The 20,495-nt window shown below is 28.6% G+C and overlaps 1 protein-coding gene across 3 annotated transcripts; it reads left to right on the top strand.

The window, feature by feature from the left end:
• The first annotated feature begins 9,202 nt into the window (after positions 1-9,202).
• LOC126838517 (probable E3 ubiquitin-protein ligase HERC4) lies at positions 9,203-19,867 on the top strand. Of its 3 annotated transcripts, XM_050573008.1 has the most exons (22): positions 9,203-9,378; positions 9,443-9,504; positions 9,972-10,143; positions 10,232-10,342; positions 11,041-11,163; positions 11,254-11,370; positions 12,224-12,388; positions 12,477-12,628; positions 12,723-12,853; positions 12,947-13,178; positions 13,306-13,433; positions 14,204-14,372; positions 14,437-14,623; positions 14,738-14,838; positions 15,242-15,448; positions 15,524-15,610; positions 16,419-16,598; positions 16,683-16,860; positions 16,937-17,069; positions 17,974-18,123; positions 18,290-18,629; positions 18,702-19,867. In XM_050573008.1, exons 2-22 carry the CDS (start codon positions 9,502-9,504, stop codon positions 18,852-18,854), a joined length of 3,219 nt encoding a protein of 1,072 aa, XP_050428965.1. In that variant the 5' UTR covers positions 9,203-9,378; positions 9,443-9,501; the 3' UTR covers positions 18,855-19,867. The 3 variants fall into 3 exon arrangements, with proteins under 3 accessions (XP_050428965.1, XP_050428967.1, XP_050428966.1); XM_050573010.1 differs by lacking the exon at positions 9,443-9,504; XM_050573009.1 differs by lacking the exon at positions 9,443-9,504 and having other exon boundaries at positions 9,203-9,409.
• The last annotated feature ends 628 nt before the right edge of the window (positions 19,868-20,495 follow it).

The following is a 20,495-nucleotide window of genomic DNA, read 5'->3' as shown; positions in this document are numbered from 1 at the left end:
TAAACAAAAAGCTTTTTAGCTTTTCATATGTTAGATTAATCGAAGAAGTTTTGACGATGAACCAATGTCAGAGTCAGCCCATCGTGACATGGTTTATTTAAGTTTTAAAAAATGTGAACGCGAGTGCGTTTTAGTGCTACATATTTTGAAAAATGTATATTATGAAGTAATATTATCGTTGTTGTTATATGTTATAGCTGCACGCATATGTGGGAAACGATTAGTTACCAGCTCAATAACATAATAGCACCTTGTAAATCATTATATTATATATTATACTTAATTGTAACGCGTGGTGTACGTGAGGTATATCTAGTTTGGTTTGTGTTATTATGAATTAATGTGAATATTAATTAATTAGTTTTGAATTTGTTGTCCACCGAAACAAAGATGTAATAACATGCGCGTGCGTAAGTGATACTCGGGTGTGGACTAACCAATGCAAGTCTCATCGTTTGAGGGTCGACGGTAGCTCGAATATCGCTCAGAAAAAACTAATGTCATAATAACATAAATTAATTGCTATAATCAATAACTACTTGTTAATGGGTTATTGAGATAACATCATTGTCGATGATTAGTGATACAATTCAAGATCACGACTTAAATCAATAAAACCCAGAGAGTAAAAATACATATTATATAATTAGTATTAATGGTCAGTCACACATTAAATTACGTTGATGAAAGTGTTTTAAACTCGACTGTTTTTTCACTAAGCCTGAGTAGATTTCGAAACGATCATATGTGTAAATATATATAATATGTATGTATGGGTTAAAAGGCCAAATACGTTTAGAGCGGATTTTTTTGAAAATTACACTGCATGTCAGTTACGATAAAAAGAATGTTCTCAATTTTTTTTTCGATTATCTAGGCCAAGGTCGAAAAAAGTATTTATAGTTTTTTTCTTGATACTTCTTTTTCATCATTTTTTTATAGTATCTTCGGCCATCAAAAAAATGTATTCAAAATCATATTCTTATGTAAAATAATCTCAGCTTTCTGGAAAATTTTTTTTTTTTTTTAAATTATCTGTAGAATATCTATCTATATTTACTCGTATGAACCACTTCCGTATTTTTTGTTCGTTTAAAAAAAAAGTCTGAGTATTTTTGTTAAACAATTGAAAATCATATAGTTGTACAAGGATTTAATGATTCTTTTTTTATACAGAAATAAATATGTTAAAAAGTTTTCCAAACTTGGCCCATTTCCGTGTTCTGTCGTCTTTCCCACGCGCGTTTTCGACATCGCCTTTGTGTATTAGCGAACCGGATGTTTTAATCTTCTTATTATAAATTTTATTCTTCCTGCAAATCTATAACTTTGAAAATCTACTTAAGTACGATTAATGATGAATAAAATTACGGACACCTCAGTCTTGACTAATCGCTTGAGCGTTGGGAACATAGAAATATGTTGTACTGACAACGTTTCACTTACCGATACTTAAAGTTTTTCTGTTAAATTCTCTCAGGGACTTTCGGGATGATCTGCTTCACCGTGTAGGTATTAAGTACAATAAATCTGTGAATTTTTATTCAAAATCCAAGGTGTATAAAGCGATAGTTGTTACAAACTGAGTTAATAGTGCACAATATGTCTTAAAAGTTATAATAATAGTCTTGTAAGAATATATTTTGGATAAAGCGCTTTTACTCTTACTATTCATTGAGCTAACCAATTTTATTCAAACATCTCCGTACAAATATTATTATTATATAACAAAATGCATATTCACCTACATTAAAAATTGTATTTAAGTAAACACTTGGTAGGATCTTTTAATTTTAATTTTATTAAATGTATTCAAACTAACACGCAATTAGTTATTAAAGCATTGAAAGCAAAAATAAAAATGGTCAATTAAAAAACAAATCTGTAAAAGTGAGAGTAAGACAAAATATAATATAATACAGAGTATAAATTAAATCGTTTATTGGCTAATATTAAATTGACTAATGGTGCTTATAACATGATAACGAGAACTTTTGTATCATCTGCGTTTAGTATCATTTTAATAATGGACAAACCGTAATAATTTTGCTTACGTTATTGTTAGGTAACCACTAACCAGCCAATAATAGTTTTTACATAGTATTACATTTCCGGCCTTGTACCTAGGAAAATAATTTTTGTAATAATTGCTATCAAATACTAAACACACAATTTAGGTATAAATAAACATTACCAATTATTATTTAATTCGGCAAAACTTACAATATAATGTTAATTACAGAACAATAATTAATTTTAAACTCAATCAATCGTAACGATTTTTATCCAAACACTAGATTATAGTTGACTATAGCTGTTTAAATCAATAGATTACTATAATATACCATGACACAATAAGTATCTAAACTGTTAAATTGCATTATTTATTGTTATAAATAATTACCTATAGCTGTAAAATATGAAGAAAGGATTGGTGCGGAAGGCAACGGGAAAACTCACTTTCTCAGGATGGCAACTCTTGTCTCTTGTAGAGCACTGAGCAAAAGTCTTCCTGTCGACCTAAAAAGGTCGTAAAAAAAAAGGATTAATTGATTAGGAAAAACTATTAATTTAAATTATAAACATGATCGTGTAGGTCAAAACTAATAATCTGCTGATTTAGTTTTGTTTTTTTCCATATTGTTATCGTTAATGTTGATCAATATGAGTGTATGATATGGAATTATGAATTAATGTTTATTTCATATTGCTGTTGGATATTCTTTAAAATTATAGGTTGAGTATTTCGCAGGAAAAAAAGTAGGTGTTAATTTAAAAAAATAATTAAGAACATTTAATAACATCAAATAAAGCGTAGGTAATTCATTGTTATAAATATCGACCCCTATTAAGTATTTTAAAATTAGTTGGATGTTTATGAATAAAAAAATTGTTTTACAGAGAACGTATTTCCGCTTTGAATGAAATAATAATATGTATTGGTGTAATTATATATGCGAAACCTTGTAATGTTGCATTCCAGATCAGTCTCAAAACGGAGTTGACTACTCGATTATAACCGACTCAATTGACTTAACATCGATCATTATACCGACATAAATCTTATGTCAGTGTTTTTTAAACTATTGTAATCGCAAAAATAGATACAATTATAACTACATGCTCCTATTTAGATTTCCCTACTCCGTCGTCTTATACAATATATTTAAGCACACATTTTTAATAAATGGAAATCATATTTAGTGTTATCACTCTGTATTTCTCAACAATCACACTATAAGCCCTTAAAAGCCTTATTATACACTGAGATTTTGACTCATTTAAACCTCGTAGTCTCGTGGGGGTAAAAAATAAGTGATAAAACGTAATATTTTTACGCAGAAACGTGCATAATTTTTATAGATTTTGAGTCAATTATTTATTTAGTTATAACTTCATTAGAAATCGTACATGAGTCACTAATTTAGAACATTAAGTTGTATTTACCTATAAATTATTTATATATGAACCCATTTATTACCTTTGACTTGTAATTTGTTAGGACTTGTTGGTAGGTACATTTAATTAATTTACGCTCCTCTCTAAAACCATAAAATTCGAATATAAATGAAAATTAGTGTTTATTTGTATTACTAATACAAATGTATTTTTGTAAATATAACCTATCCATATATTTAAAATATATCTTATACGATGTATAAAACAGTTACTTAATTTAAACTTACTTCTGTGCACTTTACAAATTACATAAGATGAATTTATTTATATTTTAATATTAAAAGTACCTAAATTAATTTAAGAACTAGACATTTTAATTAACACTTGTAGGTGATTATTGATGTAATTTTTATCGGCTATAGCCTACAGCTAACTTTAGTAGTACCGTGTCCGTGCAAAATGTAAATAAATCATTCGTATTTCATTTACTTATTGTTTGACCGGAAACTACCAGGTTGAAGTATATTCTGTAGTAGCAGTACGGCCAAGGCCGCCGACCGCGCTGTGTGGAAACAAAAGTGACCGGCGGCAAAAGCACTTGTAATCGCACGTGGAACGAAAAACATATCATTAAGTACAGGTATTATAAACGGTGGCTCCGCCAAAAAACTCTATAACAAAACTAAGACATGTAATAAAATAAAAAGTATGCTTAAATTCATAATAACACTATGGATTCCATATGCACGTTTGTGATCGACCCCGAACGGTGGAGCGCCGGTTCAACAAACACCCAACGTAAAAAATCAACACTCTTCCTGTATTTTCTCTTACTTACACACCCGGAGAGACCTTGTAAGTATAATATTGTTATCGCTACAGGAGAGTTATTCAAACGTAAAACGTGCGTTTATTGCATGGTTATGGACAATTACTAATATACATTATAATATGTGTAACGAGAATGTTTGCCGGAAGTCAATGTCAAGGATTCGATCGGCCACTTAACACGTCCTCGTGAGCACGTCGAAGACGGGATTAACATTTTTTGTTCCGTTCGTTACTTAAAATGATTATTTGTTTATTTTTTATATTCCCCAAAACTAGGAACTAATTTTCACATGACGGCATTAACTTCAATATATTTTTGTCTACAAGGTTTCCCTCAAAAGCTCTAGTAGTATATACAGTATGTAATTCGGCACACTCTCGATGTCTGGTATCTTGTCAATTAATAATTGACTATCAGAGTACTTGCAGTTAATAATGATCGTTTTTGATAATAGTGAATTGTCACCGGTTAATAACAAAATTGACCACATATATAATGTTCCATTTATTATAAACATGATTTGTACGTAGCCTTTATGATAAGTCAAATACCTTTGTGGGTCACATAAACTAGGCGCAGTAATACTTAATAGAATGATATGATATGGTATGAACTGTGGCCATAGGCCATGTAAAAGAATCGAGGAACACAATTATCTAAATAGGTACTAGTATCACAGAGTTGTGTAAGAGAAGAATTTTAAAAAGACCCTGACTGGACCAGTTGGAAATATTCATTGTTGGAAGTTCTCGAGAAAATACAGGAAGGAGCTAAGAAACAACTCGACGCAACATATGTCGGAGAAAAACAAACCCCACTAAGCTGTTTCTACGGTGGTAAGATACCCGAAATATCTTTAAATAATTTTTTAGTACTATCATATTGTTTGCCAGTGCCAGGTATTTTCATTGTATATTGTTTGTTAGATTTCATAGATTTTTTTGAATTTTCATGCGTATAGACTGTAGCCTTTACACAATCATCGTTATAACTCCCCTTAATGATTGCAACTTTCAAGTTAATGTTATTTTTTTTTAAAAGCGCCATTTCAATACTCACGACGGACGATTTTACTTATCTTCCACGTCCTGGGAATGTATAAACAGGTTTTTATTTATTCTGTGTACTTAGGTGCTCGTCATTTTTATAACCTAGTAGCATTTTTACTACCATTTCGGTTTTCATTCGCGTTGCCAAAAACGAGTATGCACCGGCAGCATCCATCGCGACAACGACGGCGGGTGCTCGTAAAACATACAGCCATTATTTTGAAGGAAAATTTTACGATTTGCCCACTCACCCCCTTCCGTTTTTCGATGCTCGCCAAAAAAACCGACAAGGGGTACGACATTTTGCCCGTTGCCTTTTATGGGCTTCACAATAATTTAAACGTCACGGGCCTATATACCATCTACGGTAGATATGAGACCCTTTCAGTTATCGGCTCCTGCCTAAATCGTAAATCACATTATTGTTCGGCAGTGACATTAAACTCGGCGCCCGTTAAAATGAAAATGATGAGACGATAATAGCGAACACAGTTTTTGGGGTTCAAAGTTTGAAACGAAGATTGGAACCCAGTTGCAATGATCGACATGAAATAAAACTTTTATTCTACACTTTGGTATAACTATCGGTAAATTTTTCGGGCAAACCTTTCAGTTACAAAGTTTCAAATAGCAAAGAAAAAAATATATACGACACATCGGCCGCAATGGTTTCAGCGTTTGCCCGCATTCGTTTAAATATGAGACCAATTTATTACAGCTTAACGTGAAACAGATTGCACGAACCTTACAAAGAAATACATTTTGAATAATTTCATTCAATACCTTATCAATGTTTCTCATTCCTTTTCATCGCAAATAAATTGCCATTTTATTTCTAATAAAATATTGTGTAAATGATTCTTTCAAACTTCTAATGGATAATGGTGCCTTCCTGACTACGTTATTAGTATAGATATATACTATAGAATAAGTGAATGATAATTTTACCTATGTTTAATGTATTCCTTACAAACGTTTAATGTAGTATCTCTCTCTCTTACGTTTAACGTCCGTTATTCACACCAATCGGGGCTTAGACGGTTTAGATTTGGCATTTTTGTGCTTATAGCTGGCTGCCGACTTAACGATCCCTAACATCTTGGCCCCAGAGAGAGGTGCCGGTGGTAATTTCTTCCCCCAGACTGTTGCCCGCGCGGAGAAACAAACCGCCAGTTGCCGGGATTCGAACCGACACGGCTATCGTGCGTTGTTACACTGCCGTCTTATCTCATTCCGCCACCCGCCTGCCCCTGAAACGTTTAATCAGCTAATTATGCCAATAGATCCTATTCTTGTCCATGCAAGCACTTGCAATGGTACTAAAATAATGTACTATGTATAGTTTAATATCGAGAACAAATAACAATATACTTCCATAATTTAAATAACTGTTTTTTTATATGTGATTAGCATAATATCAGCGAGACGACTTCATTTATCTTGATATAGTCACCGTCAAATGTTTACGTATCGCAGTATTATTTAAGTCTCCGAGTAACACATGTGAAATCGTTAACTTTAACGATAAAAATATGTAAATTTCGAAATTCCTGACGATCCCGACTGATCCCGTCTTCTGTGAAATGGGTCTCTTTTTTTATACTTCCATAAGAAGCTAAAACAAAACTTTCTGTTTTTCAACTTTCGACTTTGACACGATATAAGTCATATGATTCGAAAAACGGTCCAATCGAGTCGAAATTTATTTAAAATTAAATAAATTTCATATTTTTTTTATTTTTACAATTTCGTTACATATTAACTTCCCATAAAATTAGTTAAAATAGATCAAATTTTTGTATTATTGAGGTAAAATTAAAAATATTAGCACACAATCTTATTTTCATAGTGGTTGATTACTGATTTGTATTATTTGAAATATCTACAGATTCATATTGAAACGTTTTCAACGGAATAATTCCTGCGTAATATATGTTACTGCTTTGACTATACTTTGTTCCCCAAACTTTGTGTCCCTCATTATGGCAAGGTAATGACTCATGATAAAATAGTTGTTTTTAACAATAGAAGGTTTGCACCGATAGTATGAATTATTATAAATTAGTCGATTTGGGTATCGTTACATGACATTAATTCGTAAGCTTTAGAAAATGAAATTCAATCATCTTCGGATTAAAGCTGACATAGATTCCACATTTTACTGCATTCTCGTTGATATAAACAATATTATTTTATACACACCGTTATTTAAGTTATATTAAACGGTATTTTTATACGTTTTTAATTTATGATCATTACCTTAAACGGTTTTCACCGCTAAGCAATAATTTCAAAATGTAATATTTATTTATAATATGCGTATAGTTATCTAAATAATAAGTACATTTCGCAGAATAAATTTGTGTTTGGGTTTTAATTTTGAATACTGAACATTTTTAATTTTAGACTTGGTACGTTTTTTCCGAGCACCATCGAAATAGACATAGTGTCGTGGCGTAATAACCAGCCTAATTATTTTTTATTTATTAATTTGTAATAACTTATATTATACTATGTGTGTATATAAACTGTGAATAATATACTATTGTTCAACTATCGTAATTTATTATAATTCAAGAAACAAATAAAAGAAAAATAGGTTATATAATTTAAATAATTAATTTAATTAAAACAGTAAAAAAAAAATAATTAGTGTAATTATAAGTGTTAAATTGCACGTTTTTCACTTTTTGATCACTTTAGAGAATTCAAAAATAACAGAAATAATACTTTGTATTTATACCATATTACTTTTATAAGCAATGCAATATAATTGACGTATTACCGTTTCCTATTTGTTTTAAGTTTTATATTAATACATATTCATACTTATATTATTTTTATATAAAACCATAAAAAAAATTAATTTTCCTTTAGGTATTCTTAAACCTTCATAACAAGTGTAATTTTTTTTTATGTTGTTAGCTAACTTGTAAATAGTCATTAATTAATTTATTTAATTGAGTAGATTATTGACGAGAAAATTTCGTTTAACGAAGTATACTATATCAATTAAGTGTTATTTTTCAAATATGTTATTCAATTATTCAATTTCTATAATTTGTTTTGAATAATTAGTTAATAACTTACTGCGCACGAAGAAATAATAGTAGTAATTTAAGTAGTAACCTAAGTTATGTATCTATAACAAATTATAGCATGAATTTCTGAGGTCTGACCTAGGTGTGATGTAATATTACTTCATTATCATGCATGGCTATTTAAAATCCTTGTTGTATTATAAAATGTAGACCTTCAGTTTGTTATAAATTATAAATATATCTATTAAATCCTTATTCATTCAAAAACTATCAACAGAAACAATAATTCATTCTACGTCAAAAGGATAAACCTAAAACAGTTGAGACATAATAATATAACACTTGTGTACAGTAGGTATTATACAGTACGATACGGATACGGGGATCATTCGCTTTTTACTTTTCAGACGTGGACAGTTCAAGCCGTGGCTTAATTTTCTTTTATGCACCTAATTTCTTTTTGATTTTGAATTACTTATTATGTTGTAAATCATTTCCTCTACTCTAGTTATATATTTAATTATCAAATATCAATTATGGCTTACCCATATTAATTGACAAAAGTATCCATCAACAATTATCATTAGTTTTAATAGTAGTAAATTACTCATTTACGAGTCCAAAACGCATTATGAAATCATTAATATGTTATTGTGCCTCAATAGTTATTATAGTTATTTTTAATGGGGATCTGCGATCTACCTAATACCTATTTCTATTATATAATATTTATAATATACTTTATAGAAATGAAAATATATTTTGATATTTTTATTTCAAAGAAATTTATAACAAAATTCTGTATATCCTCCTTGGGATTCGTTGTTATCACTGTAAAAAAATCTGTGATAATTCCAACGATTCCAATTATAAGTCATAACTCTAAAAATCCAATGTTGGTAATTATCATTATTTTTACATGTAATAATTTTTAAAATAATAGCTTCTTTTAACCTAAGTATTAAATTCTACCATCACAGTATCCCACATAATAATTTGTGGTATTATTTATTCGCATTTTTTAACAATCAACAAATTTGTCATTAAATTCAATTGAGTAAGTTGCATATAGTTATAACTTATGACAGGTAAATAATACATTCATAATATTCATTATGTAGATATTATTATTAGTTGATCAAGCCATTACAGAAATAATAAAAGTTATTATTCTCGAGTCATGGTAAGAACTATTTGGTATTAGTAATAAATTTAATTTTGCAATATAGAAGTTAGAATAATGCATTATTTGTTTAAAATTGTGTTAAGTTGAAGTCATTTGAGTTATGAAAACGACTACAAAATTAACTTGAAAGATTATAAAAAAGACTATACATATTTTTTTTACTTAACTGATTGTATAATTAATAGATTTGTTATTTAAATTATATGTTTATATTGTCTTTTTTAATATGAAACAGAATTTATGCCTTGGCTTAAATGATGATTTTTTTTTTGTTTCAAACTATGTGTTTAAATGTATTGCAATGTGTATTAATTGTTTTAAGGTAAAAATGTTACATAAATAAATTTAAAAATGTACAAAACAATGTATAGAAATATTGTTTTTTTTATTCATTTCATTACATAAATATGATGAATTTGATCAAACTTTTATCAGGATTTATTCATAAGTTTTTTCATTTTCAGAATGTTAAATTATGTTCAGATGGTGATAATGATAATATAACACCAAGTTTAACAATGTTTGGTTGGGGGAATACAGTTAATGGTGAACTTGGTTTAGGTGGCATAGAGGACAATCACATTTTAAGTCCATCCGAGATAACTAACTTTAATGATATAAATAACATTAAATCAGGTAAATAAATGATTTGTTATTTTTTAAATTAAAATGTTTTGGTTATTGTGTTTAGTAGTGTTAAATGTGTGTAATTTTACATGTTTAGTGGCTTGCGGCAAGAATCATACTTTAGCTGTGACTAACGATGGAAAACTATACACTTGTGGAAGTAATGATTATGGTCAACTGGGACACAATGGACCAAGAACAAAACTGCGTATGCTACAATTTTATTTCTTTATTACAATATTAGGCAGCAACACCATCACAATTTAATTTTAGTGAGAGATATGAAATTTGAGAAAGTACCAAACTTCAATTACCTAGGAGTTGATGTAAATGAATGTGTAAATATCCATAAGGAAATTAATCGAAAAATAAGGGTATTTCTTGGTAGTTTCCTTGTTCAAGTCTAAACTATGACCAAGAAGGACAACAAATTAGTTAATAGCAAGTCATAGTTAGGTTTATTGTTCTGTATTCTTAAGGGTCATGGGTATTGATTTATTGATGAAAAAAGACTACCAGTATTTGAAGAAAAGTTTTATTAAAGGTATTTGGCTTTAAAATGAATACTGAAAATAATACATAGGAAAGAAGGGGTTAATGTAGAATTAAGGGAAATATGTTCAATGAGCATGACATAATAGGGATTCTAAAATATTGAAGAATTAGCTGGGCAGAATTTGTGTGATGAACGGAGGGCCGGCCAGTACATGAGGTCTCAATGTGGTAGTCAGGTGGAACAAGACAACATTAGAGTAATTGTGTCTGAGCTCCTAAGAATTAGGGCTGGTGAAATGTTAGCTTTGGATAGAGATGCATGCCAATGTGTAGTGGAAGTGGAAAAAAGCCAGAAAATTTTTTTTTTAATTTGTAATTACTCTTTTGTTTTTTATTTAATTATTATTACAGAACAAATTAAAAGTGTGGAATCTTTAGTCATGTCTAGTGTAGCCTGTGGTGAAGCACATTCAATGGCGTTAAACGAATGGGGTCAATTATACACTTGGGGATCTGATTCATACTGTCAATTAGGTATCTAATCTTTTGTAATTACAAGCAAATGTAAACATATAAATACTAAATAACCAAAAATATATTAAACATTTTTTAATTTATAAATAGGTCTTGGATCAGCAGTTGATGTAATTCAGTATGAACCAAAAATTGTTAAATCATTAGCTAGTATGTTAATTGTACAAATTAGCTGTGGTTACAGACATTGCTTAGCTCTAACAAATCGTAAGTATTCATATAATTTTATTTTGTTCAAAATAATATAACTAAAATAAAAATTGCCTATTATTTTTATCTATGAAGAAACTATGCAGGCTTTTATCTATGTGAGACTTCAGTTATTTTTAATTTTATATAGACTCAAAAAAAGTGTTTAAAAATATCACCTAAATGTCCGGTGCGTTTTTCGTTTAAATAAAAAAGCCTGCACTGATGATGCCTTGCAGAGATATCAGATTTTGTTGGTTTTTTTTTTTTGTTTGAATGAGAAAAATTTCTTTTGGTCCAAAAAAAATTTGATATGCAAAATTCAAGTTATTTACTCTGTTATAAACATGTTCATTTTTAAACTTATTTTTTTATTTGGTTAAGTATTATACCATAGGCATGTAAGCCTACCGGGATTTGTCCGGTATCCTGGTAGGCTCTTTTCTTGGTAGCTTTTTTCTATATTTATATATTATACAGTGTCCGCTCTCAACACATGAAAATACATTAGGGCCTAACCAATTGTACTACCTAAATGATAAAATGTAATCAAAAATCGAAACTATACACGATTTGTATAACTTTTCCCATAAAGTATTTTTTTACCACCAAAATAGCTATAACTATTATACATTAGGAGGAACTATACTTAAGAAATTAAAAAAGTTCCTAAAAATAAGTTGACATAAACAATAATTAAAAATTGTCCATATTTTGCGAAATTGTAATTTTTGGAACTAGGACTATTAAGTGATATTTAAAACATTTTTGCTATTGTTATATACACATTGTATAAGAATCTACAGTTTGTTGAAGGTGTTAACTATTATTTATTAATATAATTTTTTATACTTTTTGTTTTTAAATACAGAAGGTGAATTATATGCATGGGGCTCAAATGAATTTGGACAATTAGGACTTGGCTCAATGGGTCCTGAGAATATTTCTAAACCGACATTAGTTAAATCATTAACTGGCCTTCCGATTTCATTTATTGCTTGTGGAGGTTATCACAGTTTTGTTATATCAAAATCAGGCAAGTGCAAACAACAAATTACTAATTACCAATATTATTTAATACTGTAACAGCTATATTTATTAGGTTATTTTTTTATGTTGATTAGGTGCTGTTTACGGTTGGGGTAAAAATACATTTGGTCAATTAGGATTAAATAATGAAATGAATGTGAACACTCCAATTCAGTTAAAAACTTTACGTTCCATTAAAGTGAAGTATATTGCAGCCGGCGAAGATTTTTCTGTATTTTTAACACAGGTATTACTCATAATAAAAATATTTCTCATTATTATTTAACAATAATAATCAATACATAAAGTTGTTCATAATTAATAACTAAAATCTGATTAAGGATGGAGGTGTGTTTACATGTGGGGCTGGTATGTACGGTCAATTAGGTCATGGTTCATTTTCAAATGAAATTGTCCCGAAAAAAGTTTTAGAGTTAATGGGAAGTACTGTAACACAAGTCACATGTGGCCGGTAAATACATATATGACCTAACAATGAGAAATTATTAAACATTTATTTATACACTTATATAAAAAAATTATTATTCATTTTTTAATTTTTTAGACGACATACGTTGACGTTAGTACCCTCTAAAGGTCGAGTATACTCATTTGGTCTTGGTGGTGTTGGTCAACTGGGTACTAAAGCATCTGTTAATTCGAATACGCCACAGCTAGTTTTAGGGCCATGGCTTTCTCCATCTGGAACATCTATTATAAAAACTAATAAACAATATATTGTCAAAAGTATATATGCTGGTGGTGATCAATGTTTTGTTAGAGTTACTCATAAAACGGTATTTATAAAAATGTATTTTATTTTAATTGTAATGTATATTTTTATAAAATACTATGCCAAGTATTTGTTACTTTGTTTATGTTTTATAAAATATTAAAGAATATATTTAAAATTTTATTTTATAGGAAGATAAACCGCCAGATGATTATCGAATAATGCAACAGAGCTCACAGATTTGGATAGTAAAATTGTCAGATGTTATCAATTTATCTACTATAAAACCAGAGAACGCAGTTGATCAAGAACGAATGTTGTGTGTATAGCGTCTTATTAATTTAAACTTTCTTCAACATTATATTCAATGTTTTTAGTGATATAACTCAACATATGTGTTGTGTTTTATTGATAACCTGATGTTTTAGTGGCTGTTTTTACATAGATTATCTGGTCATTGTCTATTACTTACTTTTATAGTTTATTTGTTATCGATCACAAATTATTACAAATTCCAAAATGTTTAGGCAAGGGAGCATGGATAATACACTTTTAAAACATCAGTTTGTCAACTAAAAACATATTTTTACTGCAAATAATAATAATAAAAAAAAACAATTGAGCGTGGTTCCTAGAGGCATATATTACATGCATTTTGTCTAATTATCAAATTAATTATAAAGTGTAAAAATAAACAGATTTTTAAATATACCAAATGTATCATGAGGATCTTCAGATTTTACCAACTTTCAAAATCTGTCAATTTATTTTATAAAAATAAAATCTATAGGTACTTTTAATGTTAAAAAGCTTATGAAATACTACTGGTAGGCTAACTTACTTAGAAAAGAGAGTGGTTTTCTTAATTATTTTACAATTGCTTTTTTTGTTTCAATATTGCCGTACAATATTTGAATTAAACTGTTTAGAAATTAAGTGTGTGTGACATTGAAAATGTCTGTTGACAATAAATTAGAGCAGCTCACTCTTTTCTAATTAAGACTCTCTAACTTTAAACTAACATTGTGTGCATATGTGTAAAAAAAATTATAACTGTTGGACACAATAGTATGACTCATACTGTTTTAGGTTCGTTGAAGTAGTTATGAGTAGTTTGTCATGTTTGAATGGTTCATTTTTGCTAGTAAATGATAAACATTACTGTTGTACCGCTAACAACCACGGCATAGATTTAGATTTGGCATCGCAATGTTTTGATGCAATTAGTCATGTACGCAACACTTCATTAAGTGATCTGGTACGCATAATAAGTTTAAAAAAAATGTTTAATTCAAATTGATATTGATTATTTATTATTGTAGATACTTACTTCATTAGCAAGTGCTGTTGATTCGCTGTCGATTCCCGCTGTTGATCTAGAATCTCTTCGTTTTTACATAACATTACCAATGTATCACGAATTCCAATATTCTACCAATGCTACTATTCTTCAAATTCCATATGCTGAAGCTTTGCTGTGTCAGAAAACTATCGAATTGGATACTTTAGGTAATAGAAATAAGTTAAAATTATTGTTTTTAAAACTAATGGTTGAATAGTTAAATAGTATGAATGAATTTATGTAATTTTTTGGTTGGTTAATGTGACTGATTTTTATGACAGATATCTGGTTTTCCGCAATGCCTGTAAAGTATTTTGAAAATTTAATAATGGTTTTTAAGAATTTATTTATTGAACAATTGAATGCCAATACCAATCCGATGGTAAGTAATTTTGTTTAGTTGTAAATTTTCTTATTTTAAACAAAATAAAATTAGTTATAGAAGTGAAATTACAATTGTGTTATTAGATGATTATTAATTATTAAATACAATTTAAAAAATGGCTTGGTTTATTTAGAATCTTAAAACTTATTATTGAATTGAAGAAAATATGTTTCTCAATTTTCACAGTTTGAAACATAAAGTTTATCTATAGTGAATGTTATTTTGAATTAAGATTATGCTATGATCAATGATTTATTTTTCATTACATGATATTGATGCAATTTAAAGCTTGAAACACTAACTTTTTTCTTTGGCAGTTAATATATTTATTAATGTTATTAAACTTAGTTATAATTTATAGTTTTACTAATTTATGTATATTTTTATATTTATTATTTAGAATACACAATGGGATAAGGCACTAGTTTTATCTGCATCTATGCTGGCTAAATTAAACAAGTTAAATTCTAATTTAAATGGACATCAAGTGAAAAAAGGTCAACTTAAAGTACCATACACTACTTTTTATGTGCCTCAGTTAGCTGATAAAATTGACATTCAAAACGATTACATGAGGTGGACACATGCAGACATAAACGGTTTTAAAGTATGCAACCTTACTTTTTTTTTATTGTTGAATGATTAAAAAGGAAAAACACTATTGTTATTTCTCCTTTTACAGGATCATGGATTTTATTTTTGTAACTATGCATTTCTCTTTGATGCAGAGGCCAAAACAATACTATTACAAACAGATCAGAGACTACAAGTCAGTATACAACAATACAATATAAAAAAAACCAGCACAGTGGGACATAACAGAACATCTAAGGGTCGGGGGAAGTCATTGCTGTTCAGAATTTTTTTTAACTGAATTCACTTAAAATAAAGGGATTGATGCAAGCATGTAGATGGTAGAAATATTATATTTTGATAAAAGCATTGTAGAGACAAAAATGTACTTAAAGTTGTAGTTTTATAAATATAAGGTAGATACGATTAGGGTTGATCATTTGTCTAGCTTGATAATTTGTTGCTGTCATTATATGTATTAATTAACAGTATAGTGAAAATACCTGTTGACTGTTGATTCATTCACACAAAGCAAAAGCTGGATATTTAATAAGGTGCAAATTTGGAATTTTTTTTAAAAAAAAAAGGTTTGTCTACATAATTTTGAGAGAATTGTATGTTCTAGATCTACCTTCAGTCTAATTTCAGACTTTGAGTCCCAAAACTAAACTCATAAGAGTGAAAAAAAAAATAAGTCTACCCCATTTATTTGTTTAGTTTATTATTTTCTGTTATTTTAATTAGAAAAAAATGTAAGTTTTTCTTAATTTTGCAGGGAAAGAGTTATGTTTTTAATTGTTAGGTAAATAAAGTACTTTTCTTGTACCAATGCTGATCTATTGACTCTCCATATTAAGAAATGTGTCCAGTAATTTAAGGAATTTTGAAGGTTTTAAAAACAAAAATTGAAAAAAAAATACATTATTGCAAATACTTTACGTGCTCAGCTACTCAAGAAAGATTATAAAATAATAAATGTTAATGGAAATGTCATTTATTTTCAGATGCAACAAGCAATGCAGGCAGCAGCAACTAGAGCGTTTACTCAACTGTTTTTTTTAGATGGTAGTAATAATTCAATTAATCAATTCATTGAACTTACTGTTTCCCGGAATAATTTAGTTGAAGACGCAATACATGAATTATCACAATACACCCAACATGATTATAAAAAACCCTTAAAAGTTAGTGAGATTATAATAGTATAATAATAGTTGTAGTATAGTTAATAATATTTGTACTAACTTCTATTTAAAAAACAAATTTAGGTAAAATTTATTGATGAAGAAGCTGAAGATGCAGGTGGTGTAAAGAAGGAATTTTTTATGCTTCTGATAAAAGAAGTATTAGATCCAAAGTATGGTATGTTTGTTAGTTCAAGTGAAACAAATATGATTTGGTTCAATGATTATTCGTTTGAAGACCTTACGATGTACTACCTCGTTGGTAAGTTTTTTGCTATAGCTTGTATTTATTATTTCAACATAGTCTTTACTATGTTAAATGTATTTTTTATTTTAAGGACTAATGTGCGGCTTAGCTATTTATAACTTCATCATAATAGATTTACCATTTCCATTAGTGTTGTATAAAAAATTACTTGGTGAACCCGTTACATTACAAGATCTTAAGGATCTTAAACCTACTATGGTTAAGTATGTATAGTTATTTAGTAGTGTTGGCCAACAATATTAATACTGTGACAGTGTATTAGTTACTTTCAGTATCAATATCAGAGCACTTGTTAAAATACTGTGATATTGTTAGAATAAAAAATCTCTTGGCCTTATCCTTTACAAATGTCCCTGCTAACTAAATTGGCCGTCTCCGCAAATGCTACCTATCAGGATTTCTTTATTCATTCGACACACCTCCTCCATGCCATTATTTATTACATCCAACTATTTCTTCTTCATGATAATGGCTTCTGATATTACTGCCTAACACATCCTTTTACATAAAATCATTTCTGTTTTCTTTTACAATATATTCTATTCAATTGTAAATAATTATGTTTTTTCTTGTCTAGAAACCAAAAATATCATATTTAGTCTGTTGATGTAGAAACGAGTATTTTAAAATAAAAAAATTTTATTGTTGTTTTATACTTTTTTTTTTCATATGGCTATGTGACCAGAAGTAGGCCCTATTTGAGCCTAGTTCAGTCAACGGATGGCGCGTATGGTATTTCTTCTATGCTTTTGGGGGGGGGGGGGATAGCAGTATTTTTCTCCTAAATTGCTTTGCTTAGTGAGATACACCACCCGTGGTCGGATTTGAACCAGAGATGGTGCACATCAACACCGCCGCCTTAATCTGTTTGGCCACTCCGTCCCCTGTTCTATACTGATTGTTATAATATTTTATAGAATTAAAATTCTAAAATTCACCAATTTTTTTTTTTAAATCACGAAAATTATATAAGATAATAGAGAAATTTTCAAGGAAATTCACATATGAAAGCATGAAACGATATTGATTTTAAAAAATATATTGTTGGCTAACATTAGTTCTTGTCACTTGTTAATATTTTAATACTTACATTTCTGTTTGGAATAGGAGTTTTGAAGATTTATTAGCATATAACAGACCAGATCTCAGTGAGGTATTTAATCTTACATTTGAAATAACTAGAGAAGTTTATGGTGAAATTCAAACAGTTCCATTAAAACCAAATGGAGCAAACATAGAAGTTAATCAAGAAAACAAGTAAACTAACATAATTTATGATTGTTTGCACTGAATGTACTTAAAATTATAAGTATAGATATAGTATTGTTAAACTGCCTTTAAATTTAGATTGTTAGTGCAAACGACCAGTAGATTTTTAATTTTATATTAAATATAATATGAGCTAATATAAAATGTTATTTAGACATGAATTCGTCCAACTGTACGTGGATATGATTTTAAATCAAGGGGTTGAAAAACAGTTTAAAGTTTTCAAAGATGCTTTTTTAAAAGTCTGTGGAGGACGAGTTTTAAGACTTTTCCATTCACAAGAATTGATGGCTGTTGTTGTCGGGAACCAAGATTACGATTGGCAAGAACTTGAGAAAAATGCACAGTACAAAAACGGATATACTGTAGACGATCCAACCATTAAACTATTTTGGGAAGTATTTCATGAGTTTGAGATTGAAAACAAAAAGAAATTTTTACTTTTCCTTACTGGTACAGATCGTGTACCTGTCATGGGCATGAAAGCTATTAAGGTACACAAAATTTAATTTGATGATACCCATTATTGAATGATATTCTTTAATAATTGTTACACTATTTTCTAGATATATATCCAACCAACACATGACGATAACTTTTTACCTGTTGCTCACACATGTTTTAATTTGTTGGACTTGCCTAGATATCAGTCCAAAGGAAAACTGAAATATAAGTTAACTCAAGCTATTCATCAAACACAAGGATTTTCCTTGGTTTGAAATGCACAATGACACATTCCTAGAAACCAAATACACAAGATCAATATAATGTCAAAAAAATATCATTGTTGGGTTTAATATTGGATTAAGGAAAAATACATTTTTCTATTAATTTTGTTTAACAAAATCAGGGTTTTTCATGAAAATTGAACTAATTATCGTTAATTGTTTCATTCCTTGGTCTTTAACTATTCATATATATATTATTACATACATAATAATTTTGTAAGCTTTAAATGTTACTAAAAACTTGGAATATTATGATTCAAATGTGTATTGCACAATTTTTGAACTCTGTACAGGTAAAATAGTATTACGCTAGCTTTGTTAGTACTATTCCATTTTAGCTCTAAAATATTTATTGAGCTTTCATCAATTACTCAAAAAAGAAAAAAACAATTCTTTTTTTATTCAATAAAAGTTTATTATTTTTAATAATTTACTAAAACACTCACTTACACATAATTTTAATTAAATTAAAAATAATACCTAAATAATATAATATTTATTTAGTATAGTAACACTTTTGAGTTATTAAATTAAAGTTCAATTTATTATATCCAAGTAAAGGGTAAATTTTATTTTCACCGATATAATTATGTCCCAAGTCAAAATGTATTACATTACAAACTATTTTGTATGCTTTCATAGCACGTGCTTGGATATATTTTGGTCAATGTACAACATTTTAACAAGGATAATATAATTGGCATATCCTGATATATTTTTTTAGGAGGGGTAACCACAAAAAAAATCAGCGAAAAACATTTTAATCATGAAATATAAACTACATGTTAACATTTTTTTTTTAGGAAGGGCTGTTATTTTATTAATTAATAATTTGTTATTTATTGAGTAGGTATTTTTTAATAGTTGATGTACTTAAACTATGTACTTATAGACGTTTATTAAAATTGTAAACAATTGATTAGATCCCAATAGCTGAATAAATATATTTTGTTTTAAAATTGTAAATAAATTTATTGAAAACCAGTCCCCGAAAAGAAACTATACGGAAGCTGATAAGTGATAACATGGTTTTCAAAACGATACAACAAGTATGTTATGGCGCGAAAATCTGTAAATTGTTAACAAAAACCATAATAATACCTCCAAAGAACATAAAAACAAAAAATTGTCCGTAAATCTTTTATATTTTCACTAGAATAATTATTTTAGTTTTTGTTAGTATCTATCTTTAAAGATACAACTCGAAACGCCAAGTTAAGGGCTTATAGTGTGTGTTTAGATGACCTACTTTATATGATTCAAGTTCTAACCAATTTAAAAAAAAAAATTGTATGTAAAAGATCGGCTACTTTAACCAACAGCCCTAAAGGGTCATAACATAAGTGATTAATAATATACTAACCACTACCCCTCATTCCTCAAGTAGTTAAGTATTTATTAGGGTGGACCAAAAAAAAAAATTGTTTTTTAATTTTATACTTCTCTTGACATTATGTTCCTTTGGATTAAAAATATTTCTTTACTTTTTTCAGATTCTTAGAACTATTTTTAGAGGCTGTGAGCATCAGTTTTTTTAAAAGAAATGTTTGTTTCTTAGTTTTTAATATTTTAAGGTAAAAAGATTAATTTTATACACGTTTGTATAAAAAGTATAAATCAGTAGAAAAATAA

Source organism: Adelges cooleyi, unplaced genomic scaffold, assembly GCF_023614345.1.
Source record: "Adelges cooleyi isolate 19-005CV unplaced genomic scaffold, UGA_ACOO_1.1 ACOO_flye_CR_arks_rails_tigmint_CR_PRNA_30, whole genome shotgun sequence".
NCBI classification, from domain to species: Eukaryota; Metazoa; Arthropoda; class Insecta; order Hemiptera; family Adelgidae; genus Adelges; species Adelges cooleyi.
This window is presented reverse-complemented; position numbering and strand designations above follow the sequence as displayed.